Raw genomic sequence first — 26,404 nt, 5'->3', positions numbered from 1 at the left:
GAGGCTCAAAAGGGCAGGGAAGAATCAAGCATTTAAATCCATATGTTCAAGGAAAGAGAACCAAGTGGAGCCAGTGATAGAAAGGCTAAATAGCTTGCCCAGGGTGACACAGCTAAACACACCACTAAGCCCAGACTAATGCACTGAGTCTGGTTCCAGAGCCTCTAGAAATCGTTTCCTCGTCAAATGAGGGATCAACAGTGACAAATATAGTAGACAGGTCTAGGACACCAAGAAAACACACACACACAATCATTTAATTTTGGAACAAAACAGCCATCAGCATCCATTGAGAGGGAACATTTTCACTACAGCAGTGGAGGCAAAAATAAGGTGGTTGTCAGAGAGATGCAGGGAATGGATGGAGAGACAAGTAAAGCAATGTGTGAGTTCACTTTTAGGCAAAAGAAACGAAACTGAGTAAGGAATTCAGGTGCTCCCAAATTCATGATTGCTGACATTTGTTAATATAGGGAAACAAGAGGAAAGCCTCATTTAAATGGCTAGCAAAACCGTCTAGAGAAAGACGAATTGATAACACACATACATCCTTGCATATACATTTTCACCTTTGAACAGCCATACAAGTGCTAACCCTAAAGCCTAATATTCTAAGTCAGGAGTAGGCAAGCTGTGGCCTGTGGGTGAAATCTACCAGCACATGTTTTTATACAGCACAGGAGCTAAAAATGCTTTTTACCTTTCTTAATGGTTAAAAAAAAAAACAATTAAAAGTAGAATCCTATTTCTTAACAAATGAAATTTACATGAAATTCCAGGTTCAGTGTCCACAAAGGAAGTTTTATTGGAATGCAGCTACACTGTTAGTTTACATATTATCTATAGCAGATGTCTCACAACCCTGGCAAAGCTGAGTTGTTTGGATAGATTTTATGGCTCACAAACCGTAATTTTTTAGTGTCTGGCCCTTTCCAGAAAAGGGTTGTCAATCTCCATTCTACATCATCTCAATTGTTTTAATTTTTAATACATATACAAAGGAAAGGAAATTACATACCTGGTAAAGGTGCTTTATTAGTTCTTGCAATAGGCATTTCTTTCCATAGATCTCCACCATTTTCATTCTCAGCTATCCAGGAGTCAATAGCTAGACAAAACAGCTCACATGTGTCTATATTTTCAAGCCTAATTTCTTCCAGATACCATGCGGGATCATTTCCACTGTTGTCATGTCCAATGCGTACTTTATAGATTTCACCAATATCTTTAAGATTAATCTGCAACAAAAAGGGGAAAAGGGAAATAAAAGTCCCCACATTTCTGATTTGATTTTTCAACACAAAAATTCATATTCAGGGGGGCCTCTGTGGCTCAGATGGTTGAGTGTCTGCCTTCAGCTCAGGTCATGATCTCCAGGCCCTGGAATCGAGCCCTGCATCTGGCTCCCAGCTCAGTGGGAAGTCTGCTTTCTCCTCACCCTCTGCCTCTCCCCCTGCTTGTACTCTCTTTGTCTCTCTCTCTCTCTCAAATGAATAAATAAAATCTTTAAAAATATATATTCAATTTTGAATTCAATACCCCACATGCACTCCTTACTAATTTTCCTTACAACTGTTTACTTGTAACACTGTGAAATGCTGTTACATATGGCAAGGCATGAATCCACTGACCATGGAAAAACCAATAGATTAAATCCAGCTAGCTTTGACTACATGTTTTTTTTAGCAATTTATTATTACCTTGCAAAATAAATGTTTTATTATAATATTGATATACACTATTTATTTGGTAGTTAGACCTGAAGAAGACAATCTAATTCTCTGATGTCTATAATAGATTGGATATTCCCATTAAAGTGAGATCCTAAGGAAAAGAAACCATATATGCTTCTGGATTTTAAACTAGGGCCAACCAGGTAGCCCTGAAACAGAGTGGCATGGGAAAAGACTATGACTTTGCAGCAGTGTTGGTAATATGATTAACAAGTAATTCTGCCTTATACCCCTTTTCACCTCCCCGAACAACTAATTAATTCCCTGGCATAATAAATATTCTCAGGTATCATTCACTATTCAGAATGAGCAATATTTCTCTCTCTCTTTTTTAAAGATTTTATTTATTTGAGAGAGAGAGAACAAGCAGGGGGAGCGGCAGACAGAGGCAGAGGGAGAAGCAGACTCCCCACTGAGCAGGGAGCCTGATGTGGGGCTCAGTGTGGGGCTCCATCTGAGGACCCGGGATCATGAACTGAGCCGAAGGCAGATGCTTAACCGACTGAGCCACCCAGGCGCCCTGCAATATTTCTCTTTTAAAAATTCTTACAGGGGTCATATGAAAAAATTGATCATTTATATACTACGTTAGTTTTTTATTGCAAACAAGGACCTTTATTGCCTCTTGATTCTGTGGGTCAGAAATCCAGACACTATGTGGCTCAGCCGGGTTCTCTGCTCAGGGCCTCACAAGCTGAACTCAAGGTGTGGGCTGGGCTGGGCTCTTCTCTGGAGGCTTTGAGGAGAATTCTGCTTCCAGGCTCATTCAAGTTGGTGGCAGAATCCAGTTCCTTGTGGATTTAGAACTGAGGTTCCTCTTCCTTTGTGTAGTTCCTTCACCTCCAAGCCAATAAAGGGCGCTCTGAACCCTTCTCATGCTTGGGATCTTTCTTTCCCTCTGCTACCAGCAGGAGAATGATGTTTGCTTTTAGGGGCTCATATGATTTAGATTAGGCCCACCTAAATAAATCAGGCTACTCCCTATTTTAAATTGCATACTATGTGACACCATAAGTAGAAACAATGTTATCTGCCTTCTGGTATTTTGTCTCCCTCTACTCAACTTCTTTTCTCCTCTGTGGTATTATCATAAGCATTCACGGTGCCAATGGAAGTTATTCCTTCAGAGTTTACGCAGACCTGCCACGTTTTTTTCTACTAAAATATTTTTTATTGGTAATATAATTTTGGGTTGCTGCACTGGTGATAATTGTTGTGAATGAATTCTGCCCTTTAGCCAAAATGCCTTTTAGTCACGATGCACAGAGTTCAACAGAGTTGAGCTAAATAATTGGACCCCTCCTATTATCTCTGGAACAAAGTGGTTATAAAAATACTATCACGTAGAAAATCTTAATATTGGTGCTTTGTAACTAACCTCCTACAGAATGGAGCTGCAGACAATAGGACACAGGAATGAAAATAGAGGCCACATCCCAAAACGGGTTCAAAAGCAAAATTGTGTGGTGGCTAAAACCCTGGTTTTTGAAATGAGATCTGGAGTTGAAAGTTCCTTTGCCCTTGCTGGTTGTGTAAATGTCAGCAAGTATACCCACTCTTCTAACCTTCAGTTTCCCCATCTGAACACTATAATAGTACCAACCTTATGAAGTTCTATAGCACTCAGTAAGTATTAGCAGACATCATTTTATCAATCAGAATTATGTGCTAAATAGAAAATGCCTAAATCTGCCTAATGTAAAAACAAGATTAATCTGAAGACAGGGTCCAGCATTCATAGAAGGAAATTAAACTAGTATTTGGCCATGATACATGAAATTGAAATTGATAAGGCTTATATCTAACCCTGCTGGCAAAAGCAGATATTTGTCAACAAAACCTAAATGGTGCCATGGTCAAGAAATGAAATCATTACGCACACACCATGCATGCATGGGTTGGCCAATTAAAATCAGAACCAAATGACTGTACCACAGTCTGGCTAGTGCTATAGATTGCTCCCAATTTACTTCTAACATGTTAGCCAAACTGATTTGGAACTCTTTGTTCTGTCTTAATATAGTCAACTTGGGTCACTTCAGCTTTAATAAAGTACAAATGCAATATGCCAAGAAATTATTCTTGCACATAACTGTTTTTAGTTTTCTGCATTTAACTTCTACACTTGAAAACACACACACACACACTCTCTCTCTCTCTCTCTCTCTCTCTCTCTCTCTCACACACACACACACACACACAGTTACTTCATAACGTAGGATGGCTTTTTATCATACAGATGGACAACATCATTCCTCAGTTATTCTCCAGAAGGGGAATTATGCTTAAAATAGTATACAGTCACAGATTAAAATAAAATTATCTTCAACCTGAAGACCAAAGAGGCATATGGATTGAGAGATAGAGGGTCAGAAAGAGAAGGCAGAAGAAATATGATCCATTCTCATTGTTGTAATGTCACATATTGAAATTATAATGATATCAATAAACTTCCACTACATAACCAGAACATGAAGATTTAAAAAATTGTGATTTGAAATGTTTCATTTGGGTACCTGAAATTATTAACAAAAATGGATTAAGTCTACACTGAATTTAAGTAAGAAAATAAACCACTATGTATATATCCACATGTTTTGGATAATTCTGTTTATCATATATACTAGTCCCAAGAACATCTTTAATTTGGACTAAGGAAATTAACATTTAACAAATTTTTATTACAGACAAACACTGCTCTAAGTAAGCATATATGAACAGGGGAAAAACGGAGCTCTCACAATCATGTGAACTGCTAATCTGATCCATTCAAAGTGAGAAATAAAGTGGGAGTATAAGAAAAGTATGAGATGGTTCAGTACAAGCAGGGCAGGTAGCAAGGAACCTGGACTTGGAAGACTGAGCACCATGTCCGTGGAGGAGAGAAGAAAGAAAATGCTATGAGCGAAACCAGTAAGAGTCAATGTACTTCTTGAGTCTGAGCTTATTATTCCTGAAATTTCACAAGTCTAGGTTTTATTCTCTCTGTCTGCATGGAAGATAGTATCCTTTTAGGTACTTCATAAAAGCAGATGCTGCTGCCAAGAAATGGACCAGGGGGCGCCTGGGTGGCACAGCGGTTAAGCATTTGCCTTTGGCTCAGGGCATGATCCCGGCGTTATGAGATCGAGCCCCACATCAAGCTCCTCCGGTAGGAGCCTGCTTCTTCCTCTCCCACTCCCCCTGCTTGTATTCTCTCTCTCGCTGGCTGTCTCTATCTCTGTCAAATAAATAAATAAAATCTTTTTAAAAAATTAAAAAAAGAAAAGAAATAGACCAGGAGCAACTCCTTGGCTGGAGATGTCTAGCATCATACATAAGCACACGGGTTCCACGGCAGATGGATCCACTACAAACCCAGACACTGAGACCCTCAGGCACTGGGATCTTGAAGAAGTGATATCTTCTCTCTAAACTTCGGTTTCCTCATTTACAAAATGCAGTAATCAAATTTCACTTTACTGGGAGACTGTGAGGATAAGGGACACATTAATTAGCAAAAATTGGTCAAATAAACACATTATTAGGTTCTTAATGAATAGTGGTGATTTTAGTAATATTATTATTACTAAAAGGAGATGGAAGGAAGTAGGTGAAGAATAGAGTGGGGAGAAGGAAACTAAAGTCCATTTACTTCAATTATAAAAGTATTCTTTCTCAGTGCCTTTGACCCGCCAGCAATGAGCTGGGCAGATGAGAAAAGGAGACAAGCCAAGGGAGATCAGTCCTCTCCACCCAAGATGTCCTCACCAGCCAGCAGCATCCCAGGGATGACTATGGGGTTGGCCTAACTAGATCGGAGTCTGGTCCTCGGAAGCAGAGCATGAGAAGAAAACACAGAGCTTGTCATCGGAAAACCAGGCTCAAGGCTGGTCATTTCCTATCCCTGAGTCTCAAGTTTCTCTTTGTAAAAAGAGGGTTTTTGTAAGCACCAAATTAGATAATCTTGTGAAAGCATGTTATAATTCATAGATTGACAGTCCATGCAGATCTCAGAGAACAGGGTAGAGAGGTTTGAAGAGTTCTCTAAAGAATAACCAGGACTTGTACTGTACCTTGTGTTCAGACCATGCCTTTACTTGGAACTCCCTTGATTGAAATAGTCGGGAAAATTAGGTAGTAATTTGAGGGGTACTCAAGAAAGAATTTGAGGATTATCACAAGAAAGGACATTTTTCATTTGTCAATGAAAATATTCATGCAAAAAATAGCAGAAAAGATTCTCGAAGATGAAAAATGAACTTGAAAAAAATATTCCCTTTGCAAACTACACAATACAATGCATATCCTACCTTCCCAAAGATGAAGGCTTTTGTATGTTAAAAGCTGTATAGCCTATTAGAGAATGTTCAGTTACAGAACCATGAAGGAATAACCTGTATTGTCTAGGAAAACAATATGACTGATGGACTGTGAATATTCATACAATAAGTTTATGGAAAAAATATTCCCTCTGCAGGTATCTAGTTTTGGGGTTTTTTGTTTGTTTGAAGAAAAATTTTGTAACAAAATTTAAAAATTTTTTTTACTTCAGTATAGTTGATATAGTGATTCAACTCCTTTATATGCTATGCTGTGCTCGCCACAAATATAGCTACCATCAGGTATCTACTTTTAGATGTAGATCTTAATCCAGACATTTTTGCATATGTAGTTACTGACCAGTTGGATTTTTCTAACTTGGAGATGCTAACCTCATGCAAACCTCAGTATTTTTTCAATAAATGGCAACAAAGTTATTTTTTAAAAACAATTCTATTCTAGAAGCAAATTTCATGTTCTACAAAGTCTCTTTTTTCTGTTTAAAAACACTTTCATAGTTTGGGGCGCCTGGGTGGCGCAGTGGTTAAGCATCTGCCTTCGGCTCAGGGCGTGATCCCGGCATTCTGGGTTCGTGCCCACATCAGGCTCCTTCACTAAAAGCCTGATTCTTCCTCTCCCACTCCCCCTGCTTGTGTTCCCTCTCTCGCTGGCTGTCTCTCTCTGTCAAATAAATAAATAAAATCTTTAAAAAATATATAAAATAAAAAAAATAAAAACACTTTCATAGTTTGGAAAAAAAACATACTGGAACACAAATTAGCTTTGTGATCACTGAAATCCCATCTGGGCGCATTTCATTTCCATTCAATATATCAATCTATACAGGATATCTCATTTTACATATTTATCACAAAAAAAACACCATATTTCAAAAGAACATTATGGCTTAAAAGCTCAGAATAGGAATGTGGAAGTATAGACTGGAAAGTTGGGCTCTAATACGTTAGAAACACCGAAAACTGTCAGGGTAAATTTTTAAGAGAAAGTAAGCAACACCACTAAAAACAAGCAAGTATCCAAAACCATAAGCAGAAACAATTTGCTATATTGTACAACATGACAATGAAAATGATATGCTTTTCCTCTCTACATGTCCTAGTCAAAAATTCTTGATGTTAATCAGTCCCAAAGCATCCCCCCCCCCCAAAGAGACAGGAAGCCGTGATTCTCTTATAATTTTTCATAGGCTACCACTGGTGAGTACTTTTCCCAAAGCCCTGCCCCCTGGCATTTTCTGTATTGTAACATATGCCCCTCCTCTTGAAAGAACTGGAAAAGAAATCTTTCCTGGCTTAATTAGTAAATGATAGATTTAAAAAAAAATGTGGGGGATCTTTATGTCCTAGAATATTTAGGCTTCCTTCTGAAGCTAGACAGGAGTGCCTGAATCAAAGAATGCCTTATTTTTTATTCTTGATGCCAGTCAGTCACCAGCCAAGTTCAAAAACCCTGGTCTAATCAATCTTAAAATGTTTAAAGAACCTCATTATCTCAGATGTGACTAGGTTTTCCCAGTCCCCAGCCCCTGACACTGACTTTATCTGTCAGAGTAAACAGCTTCTCACACAACTGGCTACCCAGAGTCTCTAAAGACTTAGAAGCTACTACCTGTAAACTAAGTGTGGGTACATTACAGACCCTAGTCTCAATTTCTTGAGAAAACTTAAGGATTTGGTATTTTTCGGTTGTTGACTTTATCTTCCCTACTGGACTCTTAACTCTTTGAAGACCTAAGCTCTGTCTTCCTTTCTGTATCCTTAGTACATACAAACATTTGGTATGTAAAAATGAATATAACAGTTGTTGAATAAATAATTTAATTTTGATATTTTTAAATTTTCATATATTTCCTTCATTCTCTTTGCTTTCTATCAAAATTTTGCTGGATGAAAAAAATTGATGATAATTTGCAAAATTATGATAATTTGCTATGACATACTCCTGGTAAATATCTGAACCCCAGTAACTAGGGGGAAAAAAAGTTCTTACTCATACTATGAAATTGCTGTTTTTTAAAAAATTTAGTAATATTATGCAATTCAATTAATGAAGCCTGAACGAATGAAAAAAATGGCTTTTACCTTATTATGTCATCCGTTTTCTTTTTTTAAAAGTAGGTTCCGCTACCAGCGTGGAGCCCAACATAGAACCTGAACCCAGGACCCTAAGGACCAAGACCTGAGATGAGATCAAGAGTCAGACACTCAACCAACTGAGCTACCCAGGTGCTCCATGCCATCTGTTATTTTTGACAGTGAGTGAATTCTGCTGGGAAACAAATGCCAACATCTTTATAAAAAGGGTTGTGTGATTAAGGTTTGAAGCCATTGTCCCATGCCATGGATCTTCGACTTATTCTAACAGCAGAGATATTTTTCCTGGATTTCCTCATAAATTTTGATACATTTTGGACAAATATAAGAAGATTGTAACCATTTCTGTATTTAGGTTCCAGTTTCATCAATGGTAGAATAGCTTACATGGACTACGACTCAGCCATAAAAAGGAATGAACTACTGATACAGACAACAACTTGGATGGATCTCAAGGGCATTGTGCTAAATGGAAAACAAAAACCTAATGTAGCCATATTGTTCCAATTATATAACATTCTCAAGATGACAAGGTAATAGAGATTATAAAGAGAACAGTATTTTTCCAGGAATGGTGGTGGTACATGTGTGTGGGTGGGATCTGAGACTCTAAGGAAATGACACAAGGGAGATCTTTGGGGGATATAACAGTTCTATGTCATGCATGACTGTGGTTATATGAATCTATACATCTGATAAAACAACACGTAACTATACACACAGATTGTACCAATGTCAAAGTCTTGATTTCATATTGAACTGTAACTATGTAGGATGGATCCAGGGAAGGAAACTGGGTGCATGGGATCTCTCTGAATGTTCTTTGCAACTTCTTGTGAAGCTATAATTATATGACAACAAAAAGGCCAAAAAAACATGTACTTTACCAGCGTTTTGTTACACTTAGGAAGACCCTCTGGAGGGCTCATCTCTTAGGAGATGAGAGAATTTTTCTGCATAATGATTTCTCCAGGCATTTGGCTAATGCGCATTTGGGAGTACATGGCGACTGGCTGCTTCAGTTGGCTATTCTGATGTCAGTGGGGCAAAGGGAGACCTTCCTCACCTTGGCATAATACCTACTTTTTCCTGGATTACTTGAATTACTCACAATTCTCTGTATTTTTTCCTTCCTTCCCACACAGAAATACATACATTTTTGTGCTTATAAATAGATACATAATTAAAATAAGAAACAAAATACTCATATATTCAAGATACCCATAAAATAAATGTGCAGTTTTAATTTTAATACATTTGCATCTATAGAAGATATAAACAATTTGCAAAACGTAGGAGAGTTGGAATTTACTCACGATTTAAATTGTTAATGATTCATTTTTTCCAATTTCTTTCTTTTATATTCCAGGTAATAAAAACTATGCTGAATAACATCAGAATTACCCAAAATCATAGTGGATATATTGAAAGATGATTCCTGCTACTCTCAAATATGCTACTCTCTGGGTAATTTTTTCTGTTGCATTTTGCAGATTGTTTACATCTTTTATAGAAGTGAATTTATTAAAATTTCACATGGCACGGGGCTTTACATGCATCCCATTTATTAACACTCCTTTATTTATTAAAATCAATAAATAATTAAACATACACTATTATATATGCCCTTCTTTGTATTTTTTACATTTTACATTCACTTTTCTCTTTTGAATATAATTACTAATTCATAGCTGTTCACAGTCTCCACTTGTTTCAATTAACTATTATGATTATTATCACTATTATGAAGATGGTACTTCCAGCTTAGCTCGTACAAGCCCCCTTTAATTTGCTCTTCTGTCCTTCAGCACTGCCCTTGACATTTTTGAAGTTACCACTGGGATTCCAGACAACAAAAAGATATTCCAGACCAATTCTGGTTTGGTGTTTTGGGTTGTGTTTGTTTGTTTTGGTTTGATTTTGTTTTGTTTTGTTTTGTTTTGTTTTGTTTTGTTTTGTTTTGCTTTGTTTTGGGGTTTTTTTTGGTTTTGGTTTTTTTGCTCAATGACATAGGACAATTTCGTGCCCAGTTAGTCTGGTTCTTTTTAGTGGTGTGCATTATTAGAGACAAAATATGGACACTCTGGGATACATAAGAGTTGCAGGTGGATGGAAGTGTGGCCGCTGTAGGGATGATTAGTGATGGCAGACTAGAAAATATGCAACTTTTTAAGGTCATGAGTTCATACTAATATTTCCAATTTAACACATGAAGTTACTCTCCCTACCTTTCCTAGAGTCTGAAATTTTATCAATCACAAGGCCACTGATGCTGATAGCTTCATGCCCACAACCAACATAAGAAGTAAATATCTCTACCCCCTTTCCACAAATCAGAAGGTAGTTTTGAAAGTGTTAAATTGGCCTCCCTTACACAGTAAAGCAGAATATGGCATCAAGCTCATAAATACTAAAATTTCTTTCAGACAATGTAAGTCTACTGAAATTGGTGTCAATATGTTTATGTGAATTATTCGTGTGGTTCGGCAGCATCTATTTTTTTGTGCAGATACCTTCAGGGTTTTCTTAGCATTCCAAAAAGCTGCCAAGGTGTATCTGGATGTGGGTCCCTTTCCATTGATTTTGTGTAGAACCCGATGAGCCCTTTCATTTACATATGATAGTCTTTCCATAACTCTAGAAAGTTTGTTCCATTATTTTTTATGACTAATTATTACTTATTCTCTTGTTTCTTTTTCCAAAACACCTTGGTTTACTTTGTGTTCTTGATCCTCTACCCCTGCCTTCTTTTCTCCATTTTCTCTCTTTTCATTCTGGGGGATCGCTTCTGGTGATCACTCTTAGGTGGTGCTATTTCACACTCCTCTGATTTATATATGAATGTTCATCTACGGTGGCGTTTTTGCTTCTAAGACACTTCCAGCTCTATCTCTCAACTTGATGCTTCATCTTGTGGATTCCTGGAGACAATGACTTCTTTTCCTCCTGTGAGGACACCAATCTCCAAAACGTGCTCTGGGCCCTTCAGGAGGGCACTGCACTGTCCTGATCCCGCCACACCCCAACCCCGCCTTATCTGTAACATTCAGATGCGGTGAGCACCCACTGCTCCCTGCAGCCTGCCGGGCCCATCTCCAGGATTTGGTTCCTAAGGACTCCACCCCACATAATGCAGTCTATGACTGACAATTTCCTTCCACTTTTTGCTCTATAGTTCCTGGGATTTGCAGTATCTGCCTTGTTCTGGGATCCTGGCAGAAAACGGCCTAGGACTTCAAGAAAAAGCAGAGCAAATAGTAATTGGCCTCTCAGAGTAGTTCCATAGGGGTAAAGACTGGTAGCTGGCCTTTCCAGTGAGTGTGCACCCTAAGACTCTATGCAGGTATACTACCCCATGCCTCATTACCTCTCCTTGGGCAGCTGCTCTCCTTAAGTAAAGCTGAGCCTGTCATTCCGACTCAGCTCCATTTAGATGCCCTTCTGCATCAAGGGGTCTGTTGTTATTCTTAGTTCTCCATGTTGAAAGTTTTCACTGTTACTGAGTCTTCATGTGTTTGTTGTGAGATAGATGCCATTCTGAACAAAAAGTCTCAGCCTAAATAAATCTGAGGGATTTTTATAAAATAGCATTTCTCAGTGTTGATAGAAGTGAGAGGACAGGGAAGCTCCTGTCAGAACAGGCCATCATTAGCATACGGCTTATTTCAGCTACAGTATGCATTTTCACAAAGACACTGTTTATTGAATCCATTTCACAGTTGAGGAAATTGAGCTAAAGTAGCTAGTCCAAGGTTGCATAGGAAGCATGCAAATTACGAATGAAGGCCTCCAGTGCACATTTGGTTCAAAACTGTCAGTCAAGTTCAATCCTGACAGAGGCAGCTTAAGATGACCTTGGCATGAGAAAGTGACCTAAACAATTGTTAACATAATGAGTCTTTGCAACGTTAAAAATGATTTAGAGTTTTTATTTGTATGCTTTTGTTGTTGCTGTTGTTTTTCTTATTCTATAGAGAAACTCTGGTTGTAAGCATTTAGGTTGGTCAAGCTTTACGATAGGAAATATAAGCTCTGTGAGAAACTGTCACATTTCCCAATTATGAAATGTCTTTCATGGTTCTTTTGTGAAAATAAAATGAAATAGACCACATATTAATTATGACCTTCTCTGCAAGTGGAATTTTGTAATACTACAACCCAAGACTAATAAGTTAAAACGAAGAGTATTAGTTTTAAAGAAAAATGTTTTACTTTACGTCTGTGTGAACATCAGCAGAATTAACAGATGTAATAATGAGGGTGTCTAGAATCATTTAACAACAGCAAAAATGTTTGTAGTAAGTGAGGAAATCATTTAGAAAATTAGTTGTGACAGAACATTCTCTGTATTAAACATAGTTTCATTTTGCACACAACATGCACAGACACAGAATATACTCTATTTTCCGGTCACTGATATTTCTGTGTAGTGTGCAAACCCTCCTGCTATTAATTGGACCCCACTCTGTTCAGTCTCATTCCCTACCACTTCCTGCCATGCAAGTTCTTTTCTAGGCTGGTTCATTCTTCACCAGCTTCCAAAGGCCAGGGGCTATCCCCGTCTACCAATCCCCTGGCCCAGAGTATGTGCCCAGGTCTCTCTTCCACCCTTCCAAGCCCTGGGCAAAGTTCCAACCTAACCCCACCTCTTCCAATAGTATCCCCTGGACAACAACCCTAACTTGCATCAAGCTCCTTTGTCTTTGATTTTCCCCAGTTCTTTTTTTTTTAAGATTTTATTTATTTATTTGAGAGAAAGCACACAAGAGAAAGCAGAGAGCACAAATAAGGGCTGGGGGGGGAGGGAGAAGCAGACTCCCCACTGAGCAGGGAGCCTGTCGCTAGGCTCAATCCCAGGACCCTGAGATCATGACCTGAGCCAAAGGCAGATGCTTAACTGACTGAGCCACCCAGGCATCCCTGATTTCCCCCAGCTCTTAATCTTTCATACGTTGAGTCAGTCAGTCATGTAATCCTTTCACTGAAAGTCTATTACATACTAGGCACCGTTCTAGGCACTGGGGAGACACAGTGATGAATAAAATAGATAGGGTACCTACAAATAGACCTTCTAATGGGGTGAGAGAGACAATAGACACAAATGAGGGAAAAGCAATGAGGTGCTTAGTCCCTACACAGACAAATGGGTGACCATTCTACATAAGATGTCTGGGGAAGGCCTTCCTGAGAAAGTGATATTCAGGCAGAGGTGTGGATGACGTGAAGATACTCAGCTGGTGGATTTTAGCAGAGAAAGCATTGCATGTAGAAGGAACAGCTACCATGATCTCTTAAAGGTCCTAAAGTGGGAATGAGTTTGATTGTTCAAGCTTTGAGCAGAAAGAAGTTCCATGGGCTTTTGTTCTCAGGAGAAGCACAGAATGGGTGATGGATAAAGAAGTAGAGAGGTACCATCCATCAGGGGCGGGACGGTAAGCAGGACATAACATGATCTGGTTTTTGGTTTTAAAAAATTTCCCTGACTGCTCTGTGAAGGCAGGATTGCAAGGGAATTAACGTGGAAGCAAAGGGACCATGTAAGAGCCAAATGTTTCATCTGAGTGACAGAACATGGGGATCTTGACTAGGGTGTTGGAAATGGAAATGAAAAAGGATTCTGAATATATTTGGAGGCACATTCTATGTCCCATCTTTATATTTTTAAAGATTTTATTTATTAATTTGACAGAGAGAGAGAGACAGCCATCGAGAGAGGGAACACAAGCAGGGGGAGTGGGAGAGGAAGAAGCAGGCTCATAGCGGAGGAGCCTGATGTGGGGCTCGATCCCAGAACGCTGGGATCATGCCCTGAGCAGAAGGCAGACGCTTAACGGCTGCACCACCCAGGCGCCCCGTCCCATCTTTATTTTAACCACATCTTTAATTTCTTGTACTGGAATTCTCCCTGATTTGCCTTTATATTTCCAGGTTAGAGATTATTCTCATTGAAATCCTGTCATAGTTTGGTAGTTTCTCTTTTCCCTGGTTTTTGTTCACATTATTCATTTGGCCCAAGCATGGAGTCTATCCCATCATCTTCTCTTCTTCCTGGCTTTTAAAGGCCTCAGCATTTTCCTCACGTCTCTAGTTATGTAAGGCTTTAGCTTTACAAAGACCTCTTTGAAAGCTCCTGCTGTTTGTTTTCATTTGTTCTTAATTTTGGCCCTTTATGCATTTTAAAACAACTTTCAAATTTAAGTTTGTCAAGGAAAGCTCTGTGGGGTCACAGTGACTTTACTAAATACTTTCCTCCGTTCTCTCTTTGGTTTTGTTTATAATTGGAGAGTAAGGGTTTTATTTTGAAGACTCTATCTTTCTTTGTAAGCCAAATCCCCCAAGGTTTCACATTTACACCTGTGAAAGACAGAGTTAAGCCTCGGCAGCCATCTCAAAGCTAGTAGACAAGAGATCTGTAACACCGAGACAATGTTGTGGTCACATTGGGATATATCAGTATGCTACAGGTTCATAGTCATATCGTATTAAAATTTCTGAAGTAATAATCCCACTAGGAGCAAAGGCAAATGTTCATGTCTAGACATAAGTTAATCCCCATTATAATAATTACCTACAACTGAGCCAAATATGAACTATCTTTCTGGAAAATATTAACATTAACAAATAGAACTTCAAAGCAGGCATCTATTTTTAAAACTTAAAAAGTTAGAGCTGATATTCTTCCCTCTCTCTCTCACTCTCTCTCTCTCTCTCTCTCTCTCTCACACACACACACACACACACACACGTTTGTTGTGAAAATACTATAAGAATTACAGGACTGAAAAATGGCTTGCAATGCTATCTAGTCTACCCATCTCGAGATTAGGAGGCCTACAAATGGACCATCCCAGACCATGAAGAAAATTCCAGACTTCCTTGGAATCAACTTCAATAATTACATCTTATGTTAGGAATATTGTTATCAAACTATATTGTCTGGAGTATAACAAATCAGCACTAAACATATCCATAGTCTAGAATACCAAGAGTGAACCCCTTTTTTTATTTGATGTGGAAATTAAATAATGGTTAATAGCTTATTTTTTAACTTAATTTAATAAAAGTACAAGAAGAGAGTTTCTAATTTATTTTTAACAGCTTTATGTAGATACAACTGATATGCAAAAAACTGTACATATTTAATGTACACAATTTGATGGGTTTGGGCATATCCATATGCCCATGAAGCCATCACTAAAATCAAGGTGATAAATACCTCTATCACCTCTGAAAGCCCCTTTGAAGAAGAGAGTTTTAAAGTTTGATTTTAACTTGAAAACTAGAAAATAAGCTTTTCTAAGACTTAGAGCCACTCAACAATTATGTCATAGAATATTTTGAAAATAGTTCTTCCATAAGCCAAGTGACTTATAAAAGAATAATTTGGTCACAAAGGAGAGGATTCCACGGTAGTGGGTTGGAGGAGGGCAGAACTGTGTGTGTCTGTCAAATTACCTACACTAAAAAAGAAGGCTAGATCATATGCTGAGGTTGTTTTTTAGGCAGTGTTTCCACTGTTTTCAATGGGCCCATGGGCACGATCATTTCATGATCAATGGTAAACCTCTCCAAAGAGAACAAATAGCTGAAACAATTTGAGCAGTATCAAATGTCAGCTTAACAAAGTCAAAATTCTACCAAATAAAAGAGGGTTAAGTAACCAGGACACCTGAGAGAGAGAGCTTTGAAAACACAATAACCAGGGCTTTTACTTCATGGGACAAATTGGGAAGCTAAATTCATTCATTCATTCATTCATTCATTCATTCCTCCCAGCAACATACAGAGAGTCCGATTACAGTGCCTATTTGCCACAGAACTTCCTTGGTGAACTCTAAGAAAACACACCAGGTTTTATGTTCTAATGAACATCTATCATGCACTTTGTTCTCCATAGAGAAACCACCATCCACCCCATGATATATGGGTGCCATAATCTGAAATACTTCCAAAGGACAGCACAGTTACTCAGAGTTATTTTGGGTTGTTTGTTTGCATTGTTGCTTTTGTTTTGTTTTGTTTACTTTGATTTATTGGAGCGTTCATTCAATCTAGGTGGCTGCCACTTAAAGGCCCTCTTCATTCTTAATGTTCCATGAACTTCTTGGAGAATTTTTTCAGAATTACAATAAGAATTTTGGGGTTTTCACTTAAAACTAGTCCAGTCTTATAATCAATATCAAGTCAAGATTCAAGATGTTTATCTGGTCTAATAACACCAGTGATGAGAACATGTTGAGGAAAGGAGATTTTCTGCCAAACACTTCACATATGTTACTTTAAATCCTTACAGCAACCTTATGAGGTATACATAATTATCTCCATTTTGCAAAAGAGTAAACCGAGCTTCAGAGAGGCGATGTCATTTGCCCAAAGCCCTATCACCCTTAAATTTCAAGCAAGAATTTTAACTCAAGATGACTGGATTTTCTAGTGCACGTACTTTCCACCCCACAGCACACTAACCTAGCTGGGCAACTCTATCTCAAGAGGTGAAACTGATCCACATAGGAGAACAAGACAAAACAAAACAAAGTAGAAACACAAACATAACTGGTGCCTCACATGAGTAAACCAATGTTTCCTCCTTTCTTCCTTCCCCCCATCAACTCCTACATAACCACCCCCGTGGAGATACAACCTGTGCTTTGTCAAATAAATGTGTGTGAATATCATATGCTTGAGTACATGTGTGTGACTGTACCTCTGAGGACCAGCTCTCAAATATTCTATAGTATTTTCCAGGGAATTAGGTAATACTAATCATGTGCAAGACCAAATGATTAAACAGTGTTACAACTGATGAAATTAAAATGCTCTTTTCATCTGCTGAATTGGAATGTTTTTGCCATTTTGTCTAAGTCAAAGAGGTTTGACAGCATCCATTCCAATCCTCTGGTGCTCTCTGGACAGTGGCCTGGTTTTACCATGGCACCATATTTCTTTTCGCATTTGGAGCAAAGGTTAACCGTGTTTGTAAATGCTGTCACTACACTGGGGCATACTTAAACAGTAAAACACAGTCATGGTGACACCAAAAGTAGACTGCGTGAGTGAAATAGAAGCCACTCTGTCTTGGGTCAGAGACTGAGCTTCTTGAGGAGCTAAAGACAGAGAAGTCTTCAGGGAGCAGCAAGGCACTGAGTCAGTGGCCCCCTGCAGTACACAGGAAGACTATTCATGAAACTCAATCCCCCCAAATGAGGTGACAGACGTGAAGTCTGGAGCTCTTTTCTCAGCATGCTAGGTTGCTATCAGTTAACTCATTATCTGGGTCCAGGTAAAGAAGAGTGAAATATATTCCATGGGAACAAGGAAGATACTGATTTGAATGCCCACGTTACCAGTCCTAGGAAAGTGCTGGAAACAATTTAGAGGCACAGTCAATCACACCCTTATCCACGGGGATCTGTTCCAAGACCCCTGTGGATGCCTGAAACCACGGATAATGCTAAATCTTAAATTATGATGTTTTTTCCTATACAGACACATCTATGATCAAGTTTAGTTTATAAATTAGGGCAGTAAGAGATTAACAACAATAACTAATAAAATAGAACAATTATAACAATATACTGTAATAAAAGTTATGTGAATACGGACTCTCTCTAAATAACTTATTGTACTATACTCACCCCTCTTCTTGTGATGATGTGAGGTGACAGATCATCTAAATGACAAGATCAAGTCAGGTGAAGGACACAGGAACTGTGACATAGCACTGGCTATTACTGACCAGTTGATCATCTGCTCTCTGCTCATGGTTGACCATGGGTAAAACGGAGACCACAGAAGGCAAAACCATGGATAAGGGGAATGGGAGGATGACTGTAATTAAAGTTCAGTATGTAAGGCTTCACTTTCACACTCAAACTGTGGCTTCCTTTCCTGGCCTGCAAGCTATAGAAATTGGACTGGATTTCCCCCTCATAGCCCCTCATCATTGCCACAATAAGAATCTCAGAGAAAACAAAAAAAAAAACAACTCAATTTTGACTTGTGGCACAGAAGTGTTGATACCAATAAAATCTGTTGGCCAGATGGATTAGTAAGAATGACTTCCCACAGGCATTTAAGAAACTGAAATAACTATAGTTTGAGTCTTTGGAGAATTATTGAGAAATATCATTTCTGTGTCCTTTACTTTCCAATTCAACAGATAAGTGGTAGACAGATAAATGACAGATAGGTGATGATTAGATAGATTAGGTAGATAGATAGATGATAGATGATAGATAGATAGATAGATAGATAGATAGATAGATAGATAGATGATAGATAGATGTAAAGAAATGTAAAGGAGAGAGGGAGAGGAAGGAAGAGAAGTACCTAGAATCATGTAAATGAGAATCTACTCTTATGCTTGAGATGTCAGATTAACATATACTAAATAGACAAAGGAAAACAAGTGGAAGTGAAGATTTAAATGCCCTTATGGATGTTTCTAAGGTTGATTATTGAGAAGCCAGGCATGAGGATGAGATGTTTGAACGTTAATCTGTGTGTTATTATATGGTTGGAGCCAATATAGCTGGCAGGAAATATGTGCATTTTATAAGGAATAAAAGCCTGGCAAACGTACACATTTTTCATGGTATTGATGGCATTTAAATTCTTCTCTTGGTCTTGATATAACACAGTTGTGCCCACTCTGTAATTTACAGACAAGTTTTAGACATGAGGATACAAACTGTGCTTGAAACTGACTCCACAAATATTGTTTTTTAATAAAATGTTTTTATGCAATTATAACTGAGCTCCCTCCTCAAGAGTACGATTCAGGTTTTTGGTGAGGAACAATCAGAAGCTGAGCCTTTGCTGGATACTGTGAACAGAGGGAAAATGTTATAAGTGAGCTTTCTGTTTGGGTTTATCTATGGAATCCTGAGTTCCATGAAAAATGTCAAGATCAAATTAAAAACTTGGATCATCTGAAACCTGGAAACTTTAGAGTGTTCCTCATCCCTAACTTTCTGAATTCTTGCATTCTACCAGTTCAAAAAAAAAAATAAACAATGGCTGGGGATATCTGAGGCATATGTGTTTAGAACTCACTATCACTCTCAAGTTTATCTACTTCAAAGATATCTGAGGGCCCCAGTCTGGCTGTTGCCTAATGCTGAGGAAGCAACAATGTGTAAGACACATAAAACTCCTTCTCTCAGAGAGCACACAGCTCAGACACAGACTCAGATCTCAAAACCATTAGACTCCGAGGTGATGAGTACTGCAAGAGCGAGCCATGGAGATGAAGGAAATATTGACTTACAGTAGCCAAGGCGTCAAGGAATGGCCTGTTTTGTTAAGATTGTCAGTGGTGTTGATGATCATTTGCTGAAGGTGGGTCTGGGGACATCAAGTAAGGGAAAAGCCTGGCAGGAGGGCCCTGTAATAAGGATGCTATAAAAGTACTATGGTGGAAAAGCAAGGTCAGGCTTAGGTTGGCAGCAGTAACAATTGAAAGGAAAACTGCACATCTACACATCACAGCAAAGCAAAATAGAGAGAACCACGTATATTATTTGCTTGTCAAAATCAGGGCTGGGATTTCCCTTCTCTAAGTGAGATATTATTTTGGTTCTTTTAAAATAAATGAGGAAAAGGGCATTTCAGGGTAGCAAGAGACCTACAGACCATTTGACAAGGATTTATTCTCCTATCTCTTCATTATGTACACAACACTACATTTCACAGCCTTTAGAGATTCCCACTGTTATGTCCCCCCAGATTTACGTGTTGAAATGTTAACCCTCCAGTGTGATGGTTGTAGGAGGTGTGCCTTTGGGAAGTCATAAGGTCATGAAGGTAAAGCCCTCACAAGTGGGATTAGTGCATTATAAAAGCAAGTCCAGAATGCCCTCATCCTTTTTCTGCCACATGAGACAAGTTGGCACTCAGCAACCTGGCAGAGGTCTCTCACCTCTACCCAACCATACAAGCACCCTGACATCAGACTTCCAGCCTCCAGAACTGGGAGAAATAAATTTCTGATGTGTATAAGCCACCTGATCTGTGGCACTTCCTTATGGCAGCCCAAATGGACTAAGACAAGCCCTGTGTTTTAACCTCGATGTGTGCATTTGTTCTTTTGTTCACGTAGGTGCGCAGATTTGAACCTCTTACTCGGTGGGGTGGAGGAAACAAAGATTTGGTTCTGCTTCAAGGCAAGAAAGTTGGGACAGTGCCACACTTCATGCCATTTTCTATGAGTGGCAGATAGAAACTGAATTTTCTGTGTCATGGTGGACAGATCCCTCTCTTTTCTCCAGTAGCCACATTAAGCCATAAGCAGCATAGTGTTTGAACAGAGATTTTTCCACAGGAACAGTGCAGCATTACATGTTTCCTTTGTTGCAATAATGTAAAATTTATTTTTCTGAGAAAGGAACACATGGATTGGTGAGACTTACTTGGGAACAATAGATAACAGTCGATTTATTTCCAACTGTTTTCCAATAGAAGGGAAAAAGTAAATCAATATATGGTGACTTTTAAGAGGCTTCATGCCTGTGAAAGGGATTGGAACATTCCTGGAAACAACACTGCAATCATTTGATAATAATAATTGTGATAGTAACAGTAATGATAATGGCGAAAAGCAAAAGATAGAATAATGAAACTTTAAAAAATCTATTTAGAAAGTGATCAGGGACTATATGTAAGGAAATAATTGCCCAAAGTACAGGATTAAGTATTACAAAGATTCAAAAACCATGCCTCCTAATAATCTTTGCACTGAGATCAAAACAATCATCATAGTGATTGCCTTACAAAAAGCCAGGCATTGCAGCATAAAAGTCATTTTAAAATATTGCTTCATATCTGTCCTATCCCAAGATAATTATAAGTCCATGCTGAGGACAAATGTAAATTTTGTTTATTTCATTTTGAAAACTGTGGCAGGGATTTTAACGGCATTCACTAGAGCATATGGTCAGAAGTGTGCGTTATTTTGAAAGGTTACTCATGTATGTGCTCCAAACACATATGTACACGCTGTTTAGAACGGTGATAGTGTTCATTGGTCTGAGCTTCCATCAATTTATTTCACTTTCAGATGAGCTTTTGCATTGCACCCTCAGCAGTATTGACTTATTAAAATGCTACCGTTTGCCAACTGGAATACTGTCAAACGTTTTTCAGCTTTCTCTTTCACACTGCAATTCGGAAGAAAATGCTCTTGCTATCACACTGCATCACAAATGACTTTCTTGTTCCCACCTTAAGTAATACAGCTGAAGTTGCTACTTAATTTCCAATATCGGCCTAACTGCTGCAAATGTCATGCATGTAGTTCTCGGTATCAAGGTATGTTGCACAGTCTGCTCTAGAAGAGAGGGCTATTTTTTCCCTAGCGAGGCCACCAAATAACATAGACTTTTATTTCTTTTTCAGTACAATGGCTGTGAAAGAAACAGTCATCTTTATGTACAGCATGTCTTTCTGGCATAAGGTTGAAATAAATACAAAGAATATGTTTGAATTTAAGGCTTTTATGAACAACACAGTCACCTACGACTTACATACTGCATGAATCTGTCTTTTACGTAATTCAAATGCCGGCAGTAGACTCCATCTTTCCCACTGAACCCCTATTGCTGATACTATCTTCCCAGGCTATTTTGATGTCCTGTGAGAATGAGGCCTCTTTAGGAAGTATACACATAACTCACACTGATCCTGATCCAAGTTCTGCATTGCAGAATGAAGAAAGAGAATGTATGAGTAAGAATATGAGTTGTTTATTTATGTTAGCATAGGTGTTAACAAGGTGTGTGTACTTCTAAACTTCAGAAAGATCTCCAAGTTAGTAAAAGCAAATTCGACCTTGTATAAGCCCACATTGCTTCTAGGTAAAGGCAAGAAAGAAGCAAACATGATTGCCCAGAGTTTAAAAATAAAGACAGGAAGATGTAGGTAAACTCTTAAGAAATGAAGGTTGAAGTGCCAAGTGAAATCGTCTGTATAAACTTAGAACTATTCAAATATTTGCTAGAATTAGAGCTTTTAGCCTCAGAAACAGCTTCTCTTCTTTGTTAGCATTATAAAATGATATTTATTAAATTTTTATGCAATAAGATAAACAATATTGGTAGATAGGAAGAATTTACAAACTTTGGTGAAGTTTGGAAGTTGATCTAAGTTGAATGGGGTGTGGCCATGAAGGACTATTCTGATAACACAACAGACAGTTTTCAGGTAGAAAAGAAGGACAAATATATAAGCAAGTGTATATCAATGTCTGTACATCAGACCCTCCCAAGTTCTACAGGGTTATTCTCAGGGAGGAATAAGATTTTTAAGAAAGAAATGGTGAAAGAATGAATCCATGTGAAAAATACAGAAAAGAGAGCTTTGCTCACATCTTCCTGATTTATTAAGAATCCTAATGATGGGGAAAAAATGATTGGTAATGATCAACTAGCTTTCTTAATCCACTACATAATCAAGCGCTCTCAGATCAAGATCATGACCCTCCTGTAAGTTACAAACCTCGGTATTAAATCAAAACCTTTCAAAGCTTAGGCTGATGGTAAATCTGTAGAAGATGTGAGGGATGCAGATAGGCCTATCCTTCACACTCTTGGCAGCTGTGGGATGCTGGATAAGGAGCTAAAGCAATGACATCTTCTTTCACCCTAAGGAAACTTGCAGAGAGCTGTGGGCAAGTCAGTCTAGTTAGTGGAATGGAGTAAACCTCCATGCAGTAAACCACAGTTTACTGAGGAAAAGGGCTTCTTGAAGGATTATTAAGTGGCCAACATTTTGCTACTCCTGAATCTGAGAGTCAGAGAACTTTATTGTACCTCAATGAGCTCCATATCCTATAAGTTTCTCTTTGGTTGTTGAAGAAGGAGTTTCAGGGCTTATGATGATTAATTTATATGTCACCTTGACAAGTCATGGTACCCAGATACTTGGTCAAATATTATTCTCGATGTATCTGGGAAGGTGATTTGGATGAGATCAAAATTTAAAGAATGGACCCAAGTAAAACAGATTGTCCTCCATCATATGGTTGGACCTTATCTAATCAGTTGAAGGCCTGAACAGAGCAAAGGATGATTTCCCCAGAGCAAGAAAGAATTCTGCCAATAGACTGCCTTTGGATTTAGACTGCAACACTGGCTCTTTCCTGGGTCTCCAGCTTGCTGGCTAACCCTGCGGATTTTGGACTTCCATCTCCATGAGCCAATTCCTTAAAACCTCTCTCTCTCTGCCTCTCTCTCTCTCTCTCTCTCTGTGTATATGAATACACAACCTGTTGGTTCAGTTTCTCTGGAGAACCCTGACTAATACAAGCGCACTATACCCAGGTACCTCTCTAAGTTAAGGGATAAGCTCAAATCCAAACAAATGAACAGACAAGTATCAGAAATCCATACATCATGTATTTATACTCATGCAGTCAAGGAGTGAATGGACTAAATAAGATGGTTGAGACACATTTTAGCAAGATAATTCACTAGCCATGTAACTACCATGATAATTTCTGACTAAAAAGAGGAAAATATCATCTCGTATCATTAATAAAACATGCATTTCGGAAGATTTTGCTCTTTGAAGGAAAAGTGACACCTTTCTGCCAAGTTCCTTGAGATCTGCTAATGTATCTCAGTCTCTGACCCGATGGGCAACATGCACAATAAAGACTGGTGGAGTCTGGCAGACCTGGACACACAGAGGTGTGTGCCCGTTGCTCTCTCAAGTGTGTTCATTTGCAGCCTACATCACAGCAGATGGGGAGATTTTAATTAAATGACATATGTAGAATACCTCAAACTAACTTGGCCCCTTGCAGGCAGTCAATAAATATCAATTTTGACACTCTATCATGCAAATAAGAATGAGACATCTCTGCCACCAAAGACCTGTTTATTTTGTTCATTTTTCTCTCAGAAACCTAATTCTGTGGCACATCAGACTTTAAAGAAAAAGGTAACCTAAATTGATTCACTCCCATTTATTTCCAGCACCACAAAGTCAGCACTCAGTAACCTTAACAACAGGATTTTCTCAGGGTGATGAGAACTATCCATTTCCTCTCAAGATACTAAATGTTCTTCCTCACTCATTATTGGCAAAAAAATTTTTGAAAACAAAGAACATTTTTAGTGAAAATACAGGGAAGGAAATGGAGAGGATTATATGAGCCATTCTTTGTGTTTCTATGTTGGCTAATATTTCAATTCTATCTTCAAAATCATCACCAAATAAATTGTAAGCCTGATTGTATAAGTTATAAGTTCTTAAAGCACATATGTTTGCATATAGCAAGGTGTAGAACTTTAGGGATTGTGTTCATGAGACGAATGTGCAAGTGAAAAAAATGAGAACTCTACTTGAAATTTTAAAACAGTGCCGTTCTGCTTGCCAAACACACACGCGTGCACACACATACACAACACACAAAACACAAAAAACACAACAAAACAAAGAAAACAGTTACACATTTTTGCTAAGAAGTATCCAGCCAAACCTTATAATAAGAGATGGCTTTTTGTATTTTTTAATACAATTGAGAGGATGTCCATCTTTATGCTTTCTAGTTGATGCTATGTTAACAAAAAACAAAACAAAGCCTGTACATTCATTATCTTCTATTTTTGTATTAGACACAGACATTCTGCACAAGAGCAGAATAGCCTCCACTCAGAAGAATCAGAGTTTGTCTTTTAGCACCCAGCATATATCCTGGAGGCTTCAGGGAAACACTTGATGAGGTGCCCATAAGGACCCATCATTCACAAAGTTTCAGATGCGTTATGTAATGGCTGGATTCTCTAGCAGCCTGGAAATCATTGACAACTTTCATTTGCCTTATGTGGCACCTGCAGACGTGAAAAAAAAATCTAGGGAAATGAAAAACATTTCCACTACATGAGCATGCAGCCGGTGTCATTGCCACTGATGTCATAACTAATGTATGGACAAAACACCAAGGGTAGAACCAGGTTTCTTGTATTTTCCAGTTGTATGAACTTAGCCACTTTTTGGAACAAAGTTCAATTAACTTGGCACAGTTTCACTGGGTATAATATACAATTGGTAAAGCTATTCAGCATAAGAGGATTCAAGTTATAAATGTAAAAGTGCCATTCATTTTATTTCTTTTTTTTTTAATCAAGATTCTTTTCATAGAAGTTTAAGGTTCACAACAAAATTGAGGAAGAAGGTACAGAGATTTCCCATACACCCTTTGCCCCAACACATGCAGAGCCTTCCCCATTATTAGCATCCCCCATCAGGGTGGTACATTTATTAGAATCAATAACCCTACATCAACTGGTCATATTTACCCAAAATCCATAGTTTACATTACAGTTCACTCTTGGTGTTGTATATTCTATGGGTTTGGAGAAATATATAATAACATGTACCCACGATATGATATCATATAGAGTATTTTCACTGCCCTAATATCCTCTGTGCTCTATTCACTCCTTCTCACTACTCAAACCCTGGAAACCACTGATCTTTTTACTGTCTCCATAGTTTTGACTTTTCCAGAGTGTCATATCATTGGAATTATATAGTATGCAGCCTTTTCAGATTGGCTTCTTTCACTCAGTAAGATGCATTTAAGTTTCCTCCACGTCTTTTCATGGCTTAATAGTTCATTTCCTCTTAGTGTTGAATAATATTCCGTTGTCTAAATGTACTACCTGTTGTTTTTCCATTCACCTACTGAAGGGCATCTAGGTTGCTTCTAAGTTTTGGCAATTATGGGTAAAATTGCTATAAACACCTATGTGCATGTTTTTGTGTGCACATGTTTTCAACTGTTTGGGGTAAATACCAAAGAGTGCAAATGCTGGAGTGTATGGTAAGAGTATGCTTAGCTTTGTAAGAAACTGCTAAACTGTCCTCTGAAGTAGCTGTACTATTTTGCATTCCCACCAGCAATGTATGAGAATGCCTGTTGCTCCACATCGTCACCATCATTTGGTGTTATAAGTGTTCCAAATTTGGGCCATTCTAATAAATATGTAGTGGGATCTCATTGCTTTAATTTGCATTTACCTGATGACATATGATGTGAAGCATCTTTTCATATGCTTATTTGCCATCTGTATATCTTCTTTGGTGAGGTGTCTGTCCTTTGGCTCAATTTTTAATCAGTTGTTTGTTTTCCTATTGTCAAGTTTTAAGGGTTCTTCACATATTTTGGTTAACAGTTCTTTATCAGATGTGTCCTTGCAAATATTTTCTCCCAGATTGTGGCTTTTCTTCTCATTATCTTGACACTGTCTT

At 38.3% G+C, this 26,404-nt stretch overlaps 1 protein-coding gene across 1 annotated transcript in view; it reads right to left on the bottom strand.

Moving 5' to 3' along the window:
- RP1 (RP1 axonemal microtubule associated) overlaps window positions 1-26,404 on the bottom strand; it is a 297,701-nt gene that overhangs the window by 35,613 nt on the left and 235,684 nt on the right. The window contains exon 25 of the mRNA XM_040626106.1: window positions 1,019-1,238. Within this exon, the coding sequence (XP_040482040.1) occupies window positions 1,019-1,238 (220 nt within the window). The remainder of the gene's footprint in view (window positions 1-1,018; window positions 1,239-26,404) is intronic.

Source organism: Ursus maritimus, unplaced genomic scaffold, assembly GCF_017311325.1.
Source record: "Ursus maritimus isolate PB19 unplaced genomic scaffold, ASM1731132v1 scaffold_9, whole genome shotgun sequence".
NCBI classification, from domain to species: domain Eukaryota; kingdom Metazoa; phylum Chordata; class Mammalia; order Carnivora; family Ursidae; genus Ursus; species Ursus maritimus.
Note: the sequence above shows the minus strand (reverse complement) of the source record. Positions and strands in the feature narration are given on the sequence as shown.